This window comes from Lagenorhynchus albirostris, chromosome 11 (assembly GCF_949774975.1).
Source record: "Lagenorhynchus albirostris chromosome 11, mLagAlb1.1, whole genome shotgun sequence".
NCBI lineage: Eukaryota > Metazoa > Chordata > Mammalia > Artiodactyla > Delphinidae > Lagenorhynchus > Lagenorhynchus albirostris.
The window spans coordinates 14962845-14977183 of NC_083105.1; the positions used below are offsets into that span (position 1 = coordinate 14962845).

Consider the following 14339-nt stretch of genomic DNA (forward strand, 5'->3'; position numbering starts at 1 on the left):
TTCTACCTCAGCCATTTGCTAGCTGTGTGACCTTGCACAAGTTAACTTTCCTCCTCAGCAAAACAGAGCCCCTGTGTAGAATGTTGTATTGGTAGAGATGAGAATGTATGAAAAGCACAGCGCCCAGCCCATAATCAGTGCTCGAGAAACATCCGTTACTGCTACTAGTAGTACTTTATTCTCTTTCCTTATTCTAGTATCAAAGTTTGGCCAAGTAAGAGGGAGAAATTGGTCCCAAGAGACATGACAAGTCAGGAGGGTCTTAAAAGCTGTGGAGTGGCCCATAAACCAGATTCTTACAGCTCTTTGTATATTTGAGGCTTTTGTTCCAAACAGTTCTGTTTGGAGGTAACTCCAATCCAGGTTGGTCTATTTGGAGGTAACTTCAATCCAAATGTCCATGTAGACATTTTTGAGACTAATTCAGGGACCAAATTAAACAACACTTTCCTTTTGATGGTCTTCATACACATGACTTAATTCTAACCCTTTTTCTTAATCGCATGCAAAGCTCAGGGCAATCAAATGCACATTATTGTTCAACCATTTAGAGCTTGGAACACTTTTTTTTTACATTCCCATGATTGAGGATTTGGATACTCCCAAACTGCACCCCACCCCACTACCACACACACACACACACACACACACACACACACACACACACACACACACACACCTACCTACCTGCCCTGCAACCCCTCCCATGCAACACCATCAGAGCATGCAAATATAGCTGACTACAAGCAGATAGTATCACCACCCAACTCCATTTCTCACAGCTGGGCAGATAAACATTTCCCAGCGTGAGCCATCTGGTGAGAAAGAGAGGGAAACAAGTCTGGAAAGAATGGATTCAGTTTCTGTTGGAATGGTGCTTGGACAGGCCAGCAGAGCTCAGTCTTGGCAACTGGGCTGATCTCCATCTCCATCTTCCCTCTGAACTACTGTTGAGGCCAGGGTAGAGGAAGGCCACAGTGGGGAGCCCCTATCGGAGGTGGAACCCCGAATGATTTCTTACCTTTCTCCCAGACTCACTTAGGGAATTTCTAGACTGCAGAAGGCAATGGAGTTAAAATACTGGGGAACTCTGCCTCATAAAGAGGGTCCTTTAATTCTGGAGTGGGCTCAACACATTCCTCCCCTCAAAACTTTTCATCATTGGATTAAATCTACAGCCTAGGGTTTTCAAGCTCTTCAATGTCTAGTCCTACCTTTCCAGACAGCCAGTCTAACCTCCCATAACTCCCTAAATGAACATTTTGCTTTAGGTGCTTCACCCTCAAGGTGACCTCAATTCTAATAGATACTTTCCCACCCATCCTTTATCTGCTTGTTTATCCATACATCCATTCAATGAGAATTTATTGAGCACCTATTACGTGCTCTGCACTGTTCCTGATACAAAGAGTTGAGAGAAGAACAATGGTTTCTATCTTCCAGGTCCACAGCCTGGTGAGGGTAACACTCAGATTTTTTTAAATTAATTTTTATTGGAGTATAGTTGGTTTACAATGTTGTGTTTGTTTCTACTGTACAGCAAAGTGAATCAGCTATACGTATACATATATCCCCTCTTTTTTGGATTTCCTTCCCATTTAGGTCACCACAGAGCATTGTGTAGAGTTTCCTGTGCTATACAGTAGGTTCTCATTAGTTATCTATTTTATACATGGTATCAGTAGTGTATATATGTCAATCCCAATCTCCCAATTCATCCCACCCACCCCCTTCCCCCTTGGTATCTATACTTTGTTCTCTATGTCTTTGTCTCTATTTCTGCTTTGCAAATAATATCATCTATGCCATTTTTCTAGATTTCACACATATGTGTTAATAACATACGACATTTGTTTTTCTCTTTCTGACTTACTTCACTCTGTATGACAGTCTCTAGGTCCATCCACATCTCTACAAATGACCCAATTTCATTCCTTTATATGGCTGAGTAATATTCCATTGTATATATGTACCACATGCTAATGGACAAGGTAGGGTGCCTGTACATGGTAGTATACAGAGTGCTTCTCTCAAAGGGCAATTTATTTCCGCTCTCCCCCTCGTATTACACACACACACACCCCTCGCTGGTCTCATCACCTTTTCACACCTTCTCAGAATTCCTGCAACAAGTAATGTGTAAGCCCACAAAAGCGCACCTGAATACAGGCTGCTTTGTATTGTTCTCTAACTTCTTCCTGTGCATAAAGTTTCTCCCCATCCCTCATAAATATAGATATAAATAAAATTCTTCACATTGCCTAGCACATTACCAAGCATAGAAGAAGGACCTGGGAACCTCCTCAGCCTGCCAGTCTTTTCTCCATACTGCAGCCAGAGTGATCTTTACAAAACACTGACCTCCTCCCCCTTCTTAGAAACCTGCCACAGATTCCTTTTCGGGTAAACATCAAAATTCCAACATGACCTGAGAAACCCAGCCCGGTCAGCCGCTGTCTGTCTGTCTAGCATCGTCTCACTGTGCTCTCTCCATAACTCTCTGTTCCCTCCACTGGGCCTTTGGCCTCTGCCCAGACCCCTCCACTCTTCCTTCCCCATTTTGCCTTTTTAATTCTGCTCATCCTTCATATGTCAGTTCAAGGACACAGCCCCTTCTTGGAAACCTTCCTGCATCCACCAAGTTAGATTCCTTAGTCATTTGCCTCAATGAGCAAATGAACGTATTTCTTTCCTTCAGACTATTGATCTAACCTGTAGTTAAACGTTCATCAGTGCAGTTATTTGGTTAATGTCTGCCTTCCCACTAGGCTGTAAGCTACATGGAGCAGTGAGTGTGTTTGGTTTTTCTCACACTTGTATCTCTGGTACCTGTCCCAGAGCTGCTGTATACTGGGTATTCAATAGATATCTTCTGGAAGAATCAATGAGTGAACGAATGAACACTAAGCACTAAGTGTGCCATGCTCTGTACTCAATCCCACGAATACAGAGGGAATTAAGACTGTATCTCAACCCACAAGGAGTTTATAGTCATAGGGCAAAGAGATAAGCAATCATTATAGGGGATTGAGTGCAAGGATTGATTTTCAATGTCTGCCATGGCCACAGGGTTGGAGGAATGGCATTGTGAATGCCTGTGATTTGGTCCACTTGGCCTTCATTATGTCATAGTTGCTATATTGACTCAGATTATGAAGGGCTTTTTGCCATGCTTAAAAGTTTGCACTTTAGCTCTGGTTTTCAATCAGAGCAGTAAACCTTCTCCAAAGCTTTAAAAATAAACTACACTTTTATATGCCTGCAAGGTAGACATATTTGAGCTCCCTTTCTCCTCAGCTACTCTGTGGTTCTGTAATAAAAATTAGCTGCTAGTAGCAGGGCTTTAAGTAACAGGTTAGGTGCCAGGTGAAGGATAAAATGTCAAAGGAGTGAAGTTGTTCGCCACCTAGTGGTCTGAGTTGAGCTTGTGTGTTTTTCAGAACCTGGACGGGAAGAGTTTGCTCTTTGCTCCACCTGTTTCTCTGCAGTTAGACTTGTCTCTTAGTAAACTAACCTAGTAAATATGCCTAGAGACTAGTAAATAGATAAAAGTCATACGGCCCTAGTAGGAAAGGATAGTTGATTTGCGGGAAGCTCAGGTGGTCCTAAGATAACCAATCATGGCTTAGGGTTGTGATGAAAGAAAAGAAAGGAAACTCACAAGTGTGTTCCATTTTATGTAGACCTAATTTCTAAATTGCTCTAGATTGCCCATTGTAAGAGGCAGGGTGACCAGGGGGAGGCACCCACATTTCCCCAGCAGTGCCTGCAAATGTTTGTTCAACTGCTCAGCTTACTTCCTTCAAAGATGCCCCAATGATTCTGGTCCTCACTTTCCACTAAGATCAATTTGAGCCACAGTGCCTCTGATACCATTTCTCATCCTTGTCAGAATTAACAGTCTTTCTGGTTTTTACTCCTAGCTGTCACTTTGAATAAATCTCAAAAGCTAATTCATGCTAACATGATATTGGCTGATAATAAGCAAACTTACCTCTTCTGTCAATATCTGCTCCTTAAATGAAATAACAGAAAGATTCCCGGAAGAGGTCACACCTGAGTTAAATCTTAAGCAAGTAAAAGGAGTTAACCAGCCAAAGAGAAAGGAGAAGGGCAATTCTAGAAAGAGGGGGCCACATGAGCAAAAAGCATGGAGGCCAGAAATATCATGGAATATGCAAGGAAACACCTCAAGGTCGTTTTAGGGTCTTTATGGCCTTACCCACTCTAATTTTTGGAGACTCCATCCCAAAATATATTGCACATATTCAAATGCATTCCACAGTAAATATAATTTATATTTAACTATGAGTCGGGTTGAGTTAACGTGACTAGCGGCCATAATGTTACTTGTTGTAGACATTTATTAATTTTAATTTTTCAGGATTTTTTGGTATGTGTTTTGAAGCCAATATACTTCAAACTCAGGTATATAGTACCTGATGAAAAAGACAGCATAGCGCTAAGCAGTTAGGAGTTACTGAGTATAAAGTTCAAGGTAGAGGGCGTGAGGCAGTCGGAGCTGAGGAGCCCAGCAGTGACCTTGCGCTCCCGCCCTGCTTCGGTGCACGGCTGTGGCCAGAGGCTTTGCAGGTGAGAAGACAGCGTTTGTGAAGAGTGGATGGTTGCTGAGACAGAGTACTATTTTGAAGCGCTGGAAGGAGAATTGGTTTGACCTGTGGTCAGATGGTCACCTGACCTATTATGATGACCAAACTCGGCAGAGTGTAGAGGATAAGATGCACGTGCCAGTGGACTGCATCAACATCCGCATGGGACGTGAATGTCAGGATATTCAGCCTCCAGATGGGAAGGCAAAAGACTGCTGCAGGTTGTTTGCCAAGACGGGAAAACCATCAGTCTTTGTGCAGAAAGCACAGATGATTGTTTGGCCTGGAAATTTACACTTCAGGATTCCAGGACAAACACAGCTCATGTTGGCTCAGAAGTCATGCATGATGAGACTGCCCTGGCTTCCTCCCCACCTCCTTACACAGCCTATGCTGCACTAACCCCTGATGCAGATGGCTATGGTCCATACAGTGGTGCATACCTGCCAGGAGCTCAAGTTTTCTATGCTGCAAACAGGCAGGCTTACGCTGTACCCTGTCAGTACCCATATGCAGGACTTTATGGACAGCAGCCTGCCAACCAAGTCATCATTCATGAGCGGTACTGAGACGATGACAGTGACCTGGCGCTGGGCATGCTGGCTGCAGCAGCCACAGGCATGGCCTCAGGGTCTCCGTTCTGGGTCTCCTCGAGTCCTTGGAACCTGGATGTGCATAGCTTCTGATGCCCTGCGTGCAATAATATACTTTGCAGGGCATTTCTGTTTGTTATAAACGTTTTTAATAATAGTTTTAGTAGTTCTTTTGAAAGTAGTGACATCATACTTATAACTAATCCATATAAATACCACAGAGAAGGCTTTGGACTGCTGTTTAGCTAAAACGTGGACTATTTGGGGGCACTGGCTCATTCTAGGAGTTTTTTATGGCACTCTCAGAATACCTTATTTGAACACACCTGTTTGGAAAGGCCATTTTGCTTTTAGAGTTAGGCCTTAGTGCTTAAGGGATAGTTTATTTTAGTAGTACACTAGTAACATGGTGATGTATGAGTGAGTGAGTGATTAGGGCAAGAAGAACTGCAGCTGTTTTGTTTTAATGCCAGACTTTGAAACCTCAGACCAGAACTGGCTGCACGTTACTTCAGGAGTTGTAGGCTGGAACCTTCCTGAGGCAGCCGTGTGATATGCCCACAGCCTCTGGGGCTCTGCAAAGCTGACTGCTCAGGATGATGGGCGGGGTGGCAGATCCCCCCCTTTAAAATGATGCCTTTTCATTTTATTTTTACTAGTTTGTTTTTGGTAGCGATCCTTGGAAAACATCTCAAATTAGGAGTAGACTTGAGTCTCAGCATTTTAGGGCTTTATCATTTAAAACTCGAACAAGGCAAAACAATTACAAACAAGTATGTGGAGGTAGATTTGCTTTATTCAGAGGCATCATGTTTTTAGTGTTTACTTTGACTATTTTTATTGCCACTTCAGCCTACTTATAGCTTATTTTTCTACTTGTTGAGAAAGTAATATTAAGAGAATGGTGAGGAAAGTGGAATGAGAACCATAGTTACAGTGCTGTTTCAGGGGATTGGGCTGCACTGAGGATCCTCTTTTCCACCCTTCTGAAGGCTGTTAAAGAGCCCATTTCCTGTCCTGTGCAGGACTGGGGCTCTGTGGCTGTCCCCAAGCACTGGGGTGCGTGCAACCCCCATGGGTGGCATGGTTGGGGAGACTCAGGTTACAGATGGGGATTGCGGCCTAAGGACATGAATAACCTGCTCAAGGTATTACTCCACCTGATCAGGACACCGGCCTTGTTTTTATTCTTGACTCAAATGTTACAGAGAAGCTTAAACCATTTAATTTGAGCCCCAACTATGTGTGAAGCTCTGGAAAACTGAGAGTCGTGCGTTTCTGTTATTTCTTATTTCTTTATTTATGTAAATTTTAAAACTTCAATTATTCTAGTTTTCTGTCCTGCATGCTTTAAAAAATGTACTTTTACAAAGGCAGTTTAGCACATTGAAAGTCTCTGCCCCTGTATTCCATGTGGCCCTATTTTCCATAAAATACACTCCTAGTAGCACAAATTCTGTTTGTATTCTATGTGGCCAGTTACATACATAGTCTTTTGTTCCACTGATCAACGCACTCCACCTCTAAGGCAGACTTAAATAGATCTATCTCCGTACGAAACCAGATGCCAGATGAACTTTGTGGTGACCACAGGTCTGTTTTCCTAGTCAATTCTGTTGCACTTGTTGACTCTGGAGAGTCTGTTTCCAGCTGAAAAGAAGTATACTTGGCTGTCATCTCTTTGGATGTTTGACATGGTGGAAATTTGCCAGATGTGATGCGTGACAACACTGGTTTTGATGGTTAAAAATGTTACTTTAGTTATTTTACATCGTATGTAATAAGAATGGTTTTGTTCAGATGGTAATCATTATTTGAGCTGTATGCTTTACTTACAAAACTAAACTCAGTTTTTAATGTTACATCAGGGTATTAATTTTGAACTTGGAGTTACTGGAACCACAGATACTGAGTTATGTCAGTGAAATGCCCTTGAAGCAGATGGTCTCCCTGTGTTCCCCTGGCTTCCCTCTGTCAGAAGGGGGAGAGCTATGGACTGAAGCTTGGGCACACATATTCCCCCGCATCTCCAGTCCCTGTCCCCAGTGGGGCCAGCCCCACTGGGCAACTATAGTTGAGTCTGGAAGTTCAATGTCACTAGTGACTTGATCCTGAGAGGAAATGCATGCTCGGTATAAAGATGGGCTGAGATACTTCACTTCCCTGGCCCCAACTCTCATAGATGCCAACACTTAGGTAATCCTAAATCAAGAAGTTAGGTGAGTTGGAAGGAACTTGTTCAGGTTTAGTCAGTATTTTACTTCCATGTGTACTTTTAACTAGTTGGCCTTTGACATTGTACACATGCCAGTCTGCTTGTTTCTTAGCTCTGTTCTTTTAATTCCTTGAGTTAACTTCAGGGTCTTAGATGTAAAGAGAAGGGAGAGACCTGTGATTGTGTTTCAGATCATCATTCATGAAACGGGCCAGACCGGGACCCAAGATCTGGATCATGGGAGAAGTTCCTGTCATTGAGACAAAATGACCCACATTTATTTTCTGCATTAATTGTGCTACCGTGTGATCTATCTTTCTGCTTCCCAAGTTTATGTAGACACCAGCATGGGATGCAGTTCCCTTTTGTCCCCCTAGGTTGATCTTTTTTTCTGATTACTTGCCTGTCTCTAGTATTCTGTTGTGTCCTCAGAACCTATGTTTCCCTGTATATGCAAATTGTATGTTTATAAGTGAAAATGTTAATACATTAAATGATTGCTAACCTTAAAAAAAAATTCAAGGTAGAGAATGAAAGATGAGAACAGAGAGGCAGCTGGGAGTCAGGATACAGAAAGCCTCCTGTGCTGTATGAATCACTAGGACTTTATCATAACCAGGAAAGAATATTGAGCAGGAGAACGTCCTCGTCAGACATGAGTGTAAGTGTAGCTCACTCTGGGGATGGTGTGGAAGATGGATGGAGAGAATCAAGGCTGAAGACAGGGAGTTCCACTGGAGGGATGATACAGAAGCAAGACTCTAGACCTGGGCAAAAGTGAGCCATAGGAAGCTAAATAGGGAGAACAAGATGAGTCAACATCGTATAATGGAAGGGAGCTTTGGGGGCGGCATCAAGAGATCTGTGTTCCAGTCCCAAATCTGCCATTAGTATTCCCCTCTTTGGACCTCAGTTTTCCCATGTGTAAAATGAAGGAATCCTCCCTGTGGATTACTATTGTTTCATATTACTATTGCTATTGATTACTATTGCTTCATATTACTATTACTATTGATTACTACTGCTTCATATTACTATTACTATTGCATTGAACATCAAGTGTGTATGTTGGGAGGACTACCTGTGGATCGGTCCTTGGAAAATTGGGGAAAGAGGCAATGTTGGCCTTTAGCTTTATCATGAAAATTACAAAATATCAAGCATCAGGACAGGCTGTGTTGGGGAGGTGAGGGACTCCCTGCTAATGGGACCTATAGCAAAGGTTCTGTATTTGACAAAGAATATCAAGGGCATTATGTGCTGGCCTAACTGTTAGCATTTCTCCTAGTTATAATAACAGCATTGATCGAGTGCTAAGGATATGCTAGGCACAGTTCTAGGCATTTTATGTGCATTATTTCATTCAATCTTCACTATAGTCCTATAAGGTAGGTACCATTCTTATTCATATTTTGTAGATGAGAAAACTAAGATCCAGAGAGAGTAAGTAATTCTATGTAGTAAGAGGCAGACATGGGATTCAAACTCTGGCATTCTACAGAGTCCCTATTCTTTAACAATTATACTGTACTGCCTTTCATATCAGGTAGCCATCACAGCTAACGTTTCCCTTATGTGTTCTGACTGAGCCGCTAAAAAAATTATACATGTAATACCTCCTTCAGAGGGGTGTGGCCTAGACAGAGCATAGAACTTAAGAGTCAAATAGAGTGAGATTTGTCACCTGCACCTATCAATTGCTGACTCTGTGACTTGGGAAATTTACTTTCCCTCTCTGATCATCAGTTTTCTTGTCTGCCAAAGGGACAGTAATAGTAGCATTTCTAACAGGGTCATTATGAATATTAAATTTTTGAATGTTTACAAAGCTCCTAGAATAGTCCACGTCCTGCAGTGGCACTACCACCACCATCATCATCATTGTCATATCTATTAATAAGGGACTGGCCTGACTCGGGGAAGTTATATGGTTGAGTTCAGAGCAAGAAGACTTAAAAACTGTTTCTTAAGAATGTTCTGCATTCCAAGTGGCCAACAGTAAGTTGCATATAGCAAATGCACTTGGGCAACCCATCCTGGTTACAAATCCAAGCTTTCTGTTACCCCTGCTCTTCTTCTGAAGCAGCAAATATAGGGGTAAAGATGTACTAGAACAATATGTTCTTAAAAGTTTGTGTAGTTTTTTGAATAACGGCTTATTGAACTAAAGAAAAAAAAGTTCCCTTTCCTTTTTGTTTCTTTCTTCCGATATGGTTGTTTTTAAGTCTTCCCTCCTTTAACTTTTTCCCATTGGTTTTTGTTGCTTTGTTTTGTTTTCAGATTCCGCCTATCTTTGCCAGAGTCCATTCGCAGCAATATTGAGGTAGGAATCAGAGCTCTCAGAGTCCCCGTACAGGGAAAAATGAGAATTTTCCTATATAGTAGCTGGATGATTGTTTTCTTTGCCTCTGATTGTAGGTTTTAACTTTAAAATTCTTTATGTAGCTACTCATCCACCAAGCCTGTTAACTATTAAACTCTCCAATTTACTTTTATCTATTCAAAAACACTTTCAAAAGAACTCAAAAGACTGTTAAGACTGTGTAATATTGGGGAGAAGAACCCAGACATTTCATTTTTTGGATAAAATAATCCTTTAGAGTTAAACTTAAGATTCAGACTACCAAAGGATGATGCTCTATATAATTATTAGACTACGATTAGGTTTGCTCTTAAAAGGATATCTACCCATCTCCTAAAATTAGGTCAAGGTGCCTAATTTTAGGAGGTTGTGTAGGTGCCTCTTCGGAGGGTCTAGCCTGGTGACCTCCTGACTGGAATAGGTCATCCCAACATTCGACTTGGAAACCCCCCTCCCCAAGCTTCAGGAAGATCAGCCAGATCACTAATTGGTGCCCCTACCCTCATGTCGCTTATGTTCTAGAGCACTGGTTCTCAACGCTTATGTTCTAGAGCACTGGTTCTCAACGAGGGTCAATTTTCCCCTCCACGGGCATTTGGCAGCGTTTGTAGACATCTCTGAAAAATGACAATGCTATATACTGGGCATTTTACATAATATTAACTTGTTTAATCCTGATAACAACCCTCTGAGATTAGTACTATTATCTTCATTTTACAGTTGAGGAAATTGAGGCACAGAGAGATGTTTCCCAACATCACACAGTAAAATGGTAAAATCAAGAGATAAATCTAGGACATCTGCTTCAGAGCCACCCTTGCTAAGCTTCAAAGAGGTTCTTATTATTGCTAAGCATATAGGATGCTTAAAAAATATTCACTGAATGAACTGATGTTCATCATAGTGCCTTTGTTTTTAATACCTAAATCTTCCCAGGAACCAGCAGTTTGCTAAGATTATACAACTACCATAGTTTATTAAAGATAAATTACATGTTCTGGTGGTGCTATTAGCTATAGAGCATAATATAATACAAGGAAACTCCTGTGGCCAGGGTTCCCAATAAATTAATGGAAGACTACTAATTGGAATATCTATTAGTCATTCAAGATTATCTTACCTGGTAAGTATCTAAGCTGTTATGTTTGCTGCCACCATGTGGTCCCTCTGCATTTGTTGTCACCACGATCTACTGTAGAGAGAAACCAAAATGTCCATCCTCAAAGAGGAAAAAAGATTAGGAAACCCTGTAAAATGGCTTCCCACAAAATAGCTTTCAGTGTCTGGAAAGCTAGAGTATCTCTATGGGGAGATGCTAATTATTGCTTTCAGTCCTGATAAAGACTGGGAGAGTACATGTCCAAACCAGGTGTGGTGCTTTCAAAATGCCCTGATTCGGCAACTGATTCAGTTTCCCCTTTCATTTTAGGTCTTCAGGTTTGAGAATATTCTGTCTTCCATTCTGCACTTCGGAGTCCTCCCACTGGCCAATGGTAAGGGATTCTTGGGAAACAATGTGACACTGACATTGGCTAAGTGTTGGTGATTGTCTGGAACTTTTCCATCCTGAAGCTTGTACTTCTAATGTGTTCTTATGAATCGAGGCCAGCCCCAGAATTGACAGAGTTTGTACCAACAACGATACAGTTTTGAAGTTAGATATTCCAGGTCCAGGCCTTGTTAGCAACTCTACTTGCAGACTCAGCAAGAACAGCTAACTCTGTTTGAGTTAAGGAGATTAAAACCACTCTCCTTAGGCAGTCAAGAGTCTCCTTCGGGTCAACCAGAAATGAGATGATGATCCTTAGAAGGTGTCTCTGTGGTTCTTATGCAAAAACCACTATCTGGACAGACACAGTTTTAATGAATGACAATCCTAGGCCTTCTCCCTACAGTGCAATTGTTCACAAACTGTAGGATCTTGAGTTTGGCTTGGTTAAAATATGCTTTGTACTGGAGATCAAAATATTCTCAGGACCCACTAGTTAAGGTATTTTCAAAATACAAATTGGACAAGTTGCCAGCATTTTTCTGCCATCCAAATGCCCATAGTTGCAGGTGCATTTTTATTAAGCACAGATTAATTAACCATTCTTTCAGGGAAATGCTAGGGACATATCAGAGAGAATGAAGACACAGAACCAGGAAGAATGGAAAGATAAATTATCAAAAAGTTTCTTGTTAGTCTCTTACTAAAAGGTTTACTAAATCTTCCATGCCCATGCCCAATTATTTTACATCTTGTTCTATATTTTAGCAAAATTGCAGCAAGGATTTCCTCTGCCCAATACACACAAAATCTCACTCGTCAATTCAGATATTGAAGTTCTTGAGGTAAGAATTGTCAATGTTAATTGCCCCATTTCTTTTCATAGTAAAATATACCTCTTCCTATTTTGCTTACTTTTTGTTTTGTTTTGTTTTGCTTTGTTTTTTCCCAGCCCGAGGAATTTCATAAATAAGATGTTTAGCTCTTAAAGCCCATAATTAACAATGAAAAGCACTTAAACTTGAGTTTAAAAATCAGATCAAAGTGGAAAAAAACCCCATCAGACCAAGTCTGATTTCCCTTTGAAGCCAAGTTTATTCACACCACACTACAAGAAGATGCACTAGTGCACTGTATTTCATTTGTTTCACAAGACAACTTGTAAGGCTGGGATTATTAATCCCATTTTATAGATGAGGAAAGTAAGATCCAGAGAGGTGAAGTGGCTTGTGTCCTGGAAAAGGGCATATCTGAGACTAGACTGACTCTTCTGATTCTCTCAGTCAGTAAACTTCTGCCTGAACCAAAGACCCTCCTCTGGGTTCAGGGATCTGTTGTGAGCTGTTTCCTGGTTAATCATTATTAACAAACTTCAGAATACCTTGTTTCTTCCTTTCTGGGGCTTTTTGGTTTGGGGAGGTGAACAGAAGATTCTGACAGAGTTCTCCAATCCTATATACTACCCTGCACTCCCTCTTCCCTCCCCATGTCCCTTTCTATAACTGCTTAAGTCACATAAGGTGACAAGAATCCAAAATGGCCTGTTCCTATGTCTGAGGCACTCACAAGGGGGACAGGGGTTAGGAAGGGTATTGCACAGTAGGACCTGGTAAAGAAACCACATCTCCCCAACCCCTCAGGCAAACTCAGACATCCTATGGCTCCAGGTGCCCCAAGTTTGATATCATCTTCATTGTTGCATCCTTTTTAGGGTTTCCTTTTGATTTCCACTGACCTGAAGTATAAAACGTCCTTAAAGCAGCAGTCAAGTTTCCATGGTTGGGAAGCTCTGAACCTGATAAGTGGACGGTGGAGGGGGAAGCCAGCCCCTTGGTTGCCTGTTTGGAGTCCACTCCAGAAAGTAAATCGCCCTTAATCCCACAGCTCCTGTAAAGCCAGAGCGGGAAGATGGTACACACAGGAATTGTAAAGCCATTGTGAATTGCTGGAAGTTTTCTTTTTCAAGCCCTCATGGATGTAGAGGGAGGCAAACTGGGTGAAAGGGCTCAGTCAGGATGTGTGTGTTCCCATGTGTGTGGAGGGGTATATGTTTGAATGTGTGTTCATGTTTGAGTGCATGTTGTATGTTCCTGTGTCTGTGAGATTCTGGGGCCAAGAGTGAGGCATGTACTTCTAAGGAGGTGCATGAGAAACTCTCAAATACAGATTTGCCTCAGTTGTTATCAGCGGAGATCCCTTCAGCCCCTTCAGCTCTCTAGGGTTCCCCCCTCCCTGCATATTGGATTTTATGTTTTATATTTACTGTTACTGTCCCCTGTATTTAATTAAAATTGTTTGCTATCAATGTCAATTTTGCCTTTTTATTTGCAAATTTTCTTGCCCCAGATTTTTTTTTAATAAAATAAGGCTGGTAAGAAGAAAATTTAGTGTCCTTATCATTAACACAAACTGAGCTTGTACAGAATTCAAGAATTTCAAGAATTTTAAGTCCTTGATTTAAAAAGGGAATATGTTGTCTCTTTAGATGTTTCCAGAGAGAAACAGAGTGAACACAGGAAACTCTAGAAGTTGTATCACTTGTTTAAGTTTTAGGCTGTTTTCCCTTTCAAATTAAATGAAATGGCAGTGAAGAGTACTAAACCTAGATAAATCACAGTAGGTTAAGTTAAAGCAACCAATCAATGGGGCGAAATTGGGGCAGAAGAGGAGGAAAGGGGAACCCGTATGGATAATGTAGGGAATGAATAGAAACCACACTTTGCATTTGTGGTGCTGACAATCCAGTGGGGGAATGGAAGAGAGCTGTTTACTGGAGGGCTTACCAAGTGTCATTTCATTTAATCCTCACAGCCACTCTGTGAAGAATTATGATCCCATTTTATAGATAAGGAAACAAAGGTTAAAAGAGATGAATCACACAAAGCCAGTAAACAGCAGAGGTAAAAATTCAATCAAAGCCTTTCTGATTTCAAAGTCGCTGTTCTTTACATGAGGTAGGATTAGAAACCGAAGGCACTTAAAGCTCACTTATTACTGTGAAGAAGCGACACTGGATAAAAGCACGATCACAGAGTACTTAGTCATCACAGAAGGCTGGACTGGGAAGCTC

At 41.5% G+C, this 14339-nt stretch overlaps 1 protein-coding gene and 1 pseudogene across 4 annotated transcripts in view; both read left to right on the top strand.

Annotated features, from left to right (window-relative positions):
- The window catches only part of BPIFC (BPI fold containing family C), a 54303-nt gene extending 40723 nt beyond the window's left edge, over nucleotides 1–13580 (top strand). For 3 of the 4 annotated variants that reach the window (XM_060166830.1, XM_060166832.1, XM_060166831.1), the window contains 4 exons: nucleotides 9699–9741; nucleotides 11210–11273; nucleotides 12038–12114; nucleotides 12981–13580. In XM_060166830.1, the coding sequence (XP_060022813.1) occupies nucleotides 9699–9741; nucleotides 11210–11273; nucleotides 12038–12114; nucleotides 12981–13145 (349 nt within the window). In that variant the 3' untranslated portion in view covers nucleotides 13146–13580. The remainder of the gene's footprint in view (nucleotides 1–9698; nucleotides 9742–11209; nucleotides 11274–12037; nucleotides 12115–12980) is intronic. The other variant, XM_060166834.1, reaches the window with a different exon arrangement.
- On the top strand, nucleotides 4551–5819 carry LOC132529188 (pleckstrin homology domain-containing family B member 2-like; annotated as a pseudogene).
- Nucleotides 13581–14339: the final 759 nt, after the last annotated feature.